Here is a 5989-nt window from a genome sequence, read left to right as displayed (position 1 = left end):
CGGCAGCTCCACGGCCTCATTTCAGGGCCACGTCAAAGTCCAGCACCAGCAGCTTCGTCTCCTCAGTCCCGTTGCGGCTTCCGACGGCACAAACCAGCTTGGTGTTCGAGGCCCGAATGCGCCAGACCACCCCCCCGCTGCCCCCGCTCCCCAGGGCCACCAAGTTGCGCACAAATTCGCCCGTCTTCAGGTCCCACAGCTTGACCGTGCCGTCATCGGAGCTGGTCACCACGAACTTGGAGCTGAACTGCAGGCACGTCACGGCACTCTGGTGCTTGCTGGGACCTGCGAGGGAGGGTCCCCCCCCCCCCCCCCCCGGACCGCCATTCCCTCAGAGCAGCAGCTACCAGGGCTCCCCCCCCCCCGGGTCTTAGCTGTGTGGACACACATTCAGAGGCTACTGACCATGGACAAGAGACCAAAGAAGGGGTCAGACTCACTGCCACAGGAGGTGGCGGTGGCTACAAGCCTGGACAGCTTCAGGAGGGAATTAGATCAGCATATGGAGCAGAGGTCCACTAGTGGCTATGAGCCACAAGGTACAGGTAGGGACTCTCAGTCTGGGGCAAGGGACGCTCTGTGTGCTTGGGGGAGGGGGGCCACAGTGGGAGGGGGGGCTTCTAATGTCCTGGCCCCACTGCTGGGCCTCCTGATGGCGCCTGGTATTTCTGGCCACTGTGTGACAGAGTGAGTGTTGGACTGGATGGGCCCTTGGCCTGATCCAACACGGGCTTCTCTCTTCTGTTCTCTGACGTTCATGGTTGCAGGCAGGCCAATGGGGAGGGGTTGTGGCTCAGTGGCAGAGCATCTGCTTGGCACACAGGAGGCCCCGGGCTCAATCCCCCAGAAGCACCTCCCCTTAAGAGGACCAGGCAGGAGGTGATGTGGAAGACTTCCTCTGCCTGAGACCCCAGAGAGCCACTGCCCGTCTGCATGGATAAGACTGACCTTGATGGGCCCGGGGGTGTGTGTCTGCGAAGGCAGGTTCGGGGGGAGTGTGCGAGTGTTCAAGACAATAATATCCAGCCCTGGCTGCTTTTGTGACCCAAAGGACCTCTCCCCTCGGATGAGGCTTCAGTGCTCGGCCAGCGGCTGGAAGCCACGCCACAGGGCCCCCCCCCCGGCACCCACCTTGCAGGGTCTGCAGGCACTGGCCCGTCTTGATGTCCCAGATCTTGACGGTGGAGTCGGCGTTGCCAGAGACCAGGATGTTGTCCCGCAGCTCCATGCCGCTCGTCAGGGACTGATGCCCCATCAGCGTGTGGAGGCAGTTGCCACTCTCTGCATCCCACACCCGAATCGACGTGTCCAGAGAACCACTGACAATGTGGCTCCCGTCAAACTGCAGCAGGAGACAGAGGCACGGCAAGCTCAGCGTTGCTAGCGGCTGAACTCGGCGGGCGGGCAGGCAGGAGGGGGGCAGCCCCGGGCACTGACCTGCAGGGAGTAGACGCGGTTCGTGTGGCCTTGCAGGGTGTGGATGCAGCTCTCTGTCTCTGGGTCCCAGACCTTCACCGTGTAGTCGTAGGCGCCACTCACCACCTTCTGACCATCGTACTGGACACAGCGCACGGCCGCCACGTGGCCCATCAACACGTGCAGGCACTGCCCCGTCTCGATGTCCCACAAGCGGAGAGTAGCATCCCGAGACCCACTCACCACCCTGCAAAGGAAGGGAAGCGTCTGGGGCTGAGCCATTTGGGGGAGGGGGCGGGGCTGCCCCACCTGGAGGCCAGTCAGTCTGACGTCGATGCCGGGTAAATTGGTGGAAACCATTATTAAGGAAAGAATTAGTAGGCACATAGATGAACAAAACCTATTGAGGCAGACTCAGCACGGTTTCTGTAAGGGAAGATCTTGTCTCACTAACCTGTTAGTGTTCTTTGAGGGGGTGAACAAACATGTGGACAAGGGGGATCCAATAGATATTGTTTACCTTGACTTCCAGAAAGCTTTTGATAAAGTTCCTCATCAAAGGCTCCTAAGTAAGCTCAAAAATCATGGGATAGAAGGACAGGTCCTTTTATGGATCAAAAACTGGCTAATTAATAGAAAACAGAGAGTGAGTATAAATGGGCAGTTCTCCCAGTGGAGGGGTGTAAGCAGTGGGGTACCACAGGGATCAGTACTTGGTCCACTGCTTTTTAACTTGTTCATTAATGATTTGGAGTTGGGAGTAAGCAGTGAAGTGGCTAAATTTGCGGATGATACGAAGTTGTTCAGGGTGGTGAAAACCAGTGAGGATTGTGAGGCACTCCAAGGGGATCTGTCAAGGATGGGCGAGTGGGCGTCAACATGGCAAATGGGGTTCAATGTGGCCAAGTGCAAGGTGATGCACATTGGAGCCAAAAATCCTAAATATAAATACACGTTGATGGGGTCTGAACTGGCAGAGACTGATCAAGAGAGAGATCTTGGAGTTGTAGTAGATAACTCACTGAAAATGTCGAGACAGTATGTGACTGCAATAAAGAAGGCCAATGCTATGCTGGGGATTATTAGGAAGGGTATTGAAAACAGATCAGCCAATATCATAATGCCCCTATATAAATCAATGCTGCGACCTCATTTGGAATACTGTGTGCAGTTCTGGTCACCACACCTTAAAAAGGATATTATAGCTTTGGAAAAAGTGCAGAAAAGGGCAACTCGAATGATAAAAGGGTTGGAACACTTTCCCTATGAGGAAAGGTTAAGGCGCTTAGGGCTCTTTAGCTTGGAGAAACGACGACTGAGGGGTGACATGATTGAGGTTTATAAGATTATGCATGGGAAAGAGCAGGTAGAGAAAGAGGTACTTTCTTCCCTTTCTCACAATACAAGAATTCCTTGTGGGCACTCAATGAAATTGCTGAGCGGTTGGGTTAGAACGGATAAGAGGAAGTACTTCTTCACCCAAAGAGTGATTGACACTTGGAATTCACTGCCACAGGAGGTGGTGGCGGCTACAAGCATGGATGGCTTCAAAAGGGAATTAGATAGGCATATGGAGCAGAGGTCCATCAGTGACTATTAGCCACAAGGTATAGATAGGGGCTCTGGGGCAAGGGATGCTCTTGTCTTCTTGGTGTTTGGTGGGGGGTCAAGAGTGGGAGGGCTTCTAATGTCCTGGCCCCACTGGTGGACCTCTTGAAGGCCCCTGGTGTTTTTGGCCACTGTGTGACACAGAGTGTTGGCCTGGATGGGCCTTTGGCCTGATCCAACATTGGCGTCTCTTATGTTCACCCCCTCCTGCCGCCCCCACCCAATTCACCTACCGGGTGTCATGGAGGTGCATGCAGCGCACGGTGGACGTGTGCCCGTAGAGGGTGTGCACGCACTCCCCTGTGTCTGCATTCCACACCTTCAGGGTCCGGTCGGTGGAGCCACTGATGACGATGTTGTCCCTCATCTGGGAGGACCAGACGCCGCCGGTGTGTCCCACGAGAGTCTGCACACACTGGAGGGGGAGGAGAGGCGCTGAGAGAGCGGGAGGGAACAACAACGAGCGCCGCAGGGGTGGGATGTGGAGACAGACGGGATCCAGGCTTACCTCCCCCGTGAGAGCCGACCAGACCTTGAGTGTGTTGTCATCCGAGCCACTGACAATGCGGTTGCCGCAGAACTGGAGGCAGGTGATGACATGGTCGTCGTGCCCTTTCAGGACCTGGCCAGGGAGAGAGCAAAGGACTCGGTGGCGCTGCGGCTGCTGCCCGTGGGGCGGGCGGGGGGGGGGGGACTTCCCGGGGGGGGCCGAAAGGGGGAGTTCGGTCTAATGCAGGTACTGCCGAGTTGCTGAGGCCAAGGAAGTGGGGGGAGATCACGCCCCCCCCCCCGAGTCCTGGTGGGACCCCAGCACAGCTCATGCAGCTCGACCACCCGTCCCCTGGGAAGCCTGGTCTCCCCACAGTGGTGATGACGCTTCGCCCGGCCCCCCCGGGGGGGGGGTTGCTGGTGTTTCTAACTTCCTGACAGAGCGGTCCCTCGGGGGAACAGGCTTCCTCGGGAGGGGGTGGTGGGCTCTCCTTCTTGGGCGGTTCTCAGACAGAGGCTACAGGTGGCTGATTCTGTGTGACCGTAGTCAGATCCCGAGAAGGGAGGGCAGGGAGGGTTGCAGCCTCAGGGCTTAGGGTTCTCCTGGCCCTTTCTAATACGCCCGGGGAAATGCCGATCGCCACTTTGGGGGCAGGAAGCCATTTTTCTCCAGGCCAGTTTGGCCCCCAGTGATCTTGGAGGGTTTTCTGCCATCTTCTGGGCATGGAGCAGGGGCCACTGGGTGTGTGTGTGTGTGTGGGGGGAGAGATGTATTTGTGGATTTCCTGCCCTGTGCAGGGGGTTGGACTAGGTGACCCTGGAGGTCCCTTCCAACTCTAGGATTCTAAATCTGGAGTAAGAGGCTGGTGGGCTAGTTCTGCCAGCCTGGATGGCCCCTTTCATTGCCCACAGATACCCCAAATAAACCCCTACCCCCATTGCCCGTTCTGGTGGACACTGGCAGCTGCTGGGGGAATGTTACGGGGAAGATCCACTTGCACCAGAACCACCAAGGATGCACAGGATCCAACCTGTTGCATTCTGCAGTTGGAATTACTTTGGCCACTAGCCTGCTTGACCATCAAAATACAGAACTGAATAACAGCACACGATACCCTCTGCAACTCTAAAGCCTTGTGGGGATTCTGTGCGCAGCCCCGTGGCTGTTCATCGTGGGACAGGACCGCTCCTCGCACTTGCTGCCCAGGTGGCCGGAGGAGTCCCAGCCCTGTCGCCATCCGTCAGAAACTGGAGCCCCACCCCAGATGCAGTGCCACTGAGCACCGCCATCCTGCCTGGAGCTGTGCAAGAGCCGGCAGCCCCCAAGGCGCCCCTGCCGCTGCTGGCCCCTGCGTGGGCTCCTGCCCGCTGAGGACCCAAAGCGCACGCCACACAGCTAGCAGGGCAACCCCTGGCGGCAGCCCCCGTGTGTGTGTGTCCTGAGCCCAGCCCCGTGCCGGGGGGGCCCCCGGAGGAGGAGGAGGGCGGCGTCCTCAGGCACGCCGAGCAGCGCGTTACCTTGGGGTGCCGCGCATCCCCACCCCGCCAGTTCATGTCGATTCGGTGCTGCCGCAGGAAGGCCAGTTTCCAGGGGCTGTACATGAAGCCCGGGCTGAGCAGCCGCCGCTTGCGCAGGCTCAACGGCTCTTCGATGCCTGCAAGAACACAGAGGGCCCCCCCCGTGAGAGAGAGAGAGAGAGAGAGAGAGAGAGAGAGAGAGAGAGAGAGAGGCGGGAGGGGAGGCGGGAGGGGAGGGGGGGCACTCTCCCTCCCCACCCCACCCCACCCCGGGCGGGAGCCGGGCAGGAGGCCTCACCTGCGTCCCGGCACTTCTCCCGCCAGAGCAGGTTGTCCTCGGCCAAAATGCGCCAGTAGCGGCACGTCTGGGCGGCACGCAGCAGGTCGCGGGGCTCCAGGAAGGAGAGCACGTAGAGCGCCAGCTGCAGAGAGGCAGAAGGGGCCAGGCGTCAGGAGCGAAGCCCCCCGCCCTCCCCCAACAGCAACAACAACAGAAGCCCTCGAGAGCACCAAGCCCCCGAGTGCCATTGGGCCAGGGCCAGGGCCAGGGCCGGCCTGCGTTGGGGGGAGCCCCCCCCCACCTACCCGCGTCCCTTCTCCATCCCCTCGGTAGTTCAGGCTGCGAGATGTGCAGGGGTGCACTAACTGCTTCACCACCACAACAGCTCTCTGGGCCTGAACTCCCAGCAATGCAACTCCCAGCAACCCACTTCCCCCGGCAGCCCCCACTCCACGTTCAGAGCCATCAAGCCTCCGAAGGGAGAGTCCGGAAGCAACAGCGGCCTCCCGAGTCCAGCCAGGAGGGCGGTGGATGCACGGGAGGAATGGCTAGCGGGACCCAGCGGGGCTCTTCTCAGCCTGAGCAGGAGAGCAGCCCCCCGCCTGGCCTCTTCCCCCCCCGCTCCTCCCCCCCCAGCCCGGTGCAGCCTCTTGACCACCCGTGCCTGGCCCCCCCTCC

At 59.6% G+C, this 5989-nt stretch overlaps 1 protein-coding gene across 1 annotated transcript in view; it reads right to left on the bottom strand.

Moving 5' to 3' along the window:
* Nucleotides 1-7: 7 nt before the first annotated feature.
* Nucleotides 8-5989, bottom strand: part of LOC107116955 (F-box/WD repeat-containing protein 7-like) — a 7088-nt gene continuing 1106 nt past the window's right edge. The window contains exons 3-9 of the mRNA XM_015418984.1: nucleotides 5330-5453; nucleotides 5032-5168; nucleotides 3533-3646; nucleotides 3258-3439; nucleotides 1438-1663; nucleotides 1132-1342; nucleotides 8-285 (exon numbers count right to left, since the gene is read on the bottom strand). Coding sequence (XP_015274470.1) covers nucleotides 17-285; nucleotides 1132-1342; nucleotides 1438-1663; nucleotides 3258-3439; nucleotides 3533-3646; nucleotides 5032-5168; nucleotides 5330-5453 — 1263 coding nt within the window. The 3' untranslated portion in view covers nucleotides 8-16. The remainder of the gene's footprint in view (nucleotides 286-1131; nucleotides 1343-1437; nucleotides 1664-3257; nucleotides 3440-3532; nucleotides 3647-5031; nucleotides 5169-5329; nucleotides 5454-5989) is intronic.

Source organism: Gekko japonicus, unplaced genomic scaffold, assembly GCF_001447785.1.
Source record: "Gekko japonicus isolate JY-2015 unplaced genomic scaffold, Gekko_japonicus_V1.1 scaffold3134, whole genome shotgun sequence".
Classification (NCBI taxonomy): Eukaryota; Metazoa; Chordata; class Lepidosauria; order Squamata; family Gekkonidae; genus Gekko; species Gekko japonicus.
Note: the sequence above shows the minus strand (reverse complement) of the source record. Positions and strands in the feature narration are given on the sequence as shown.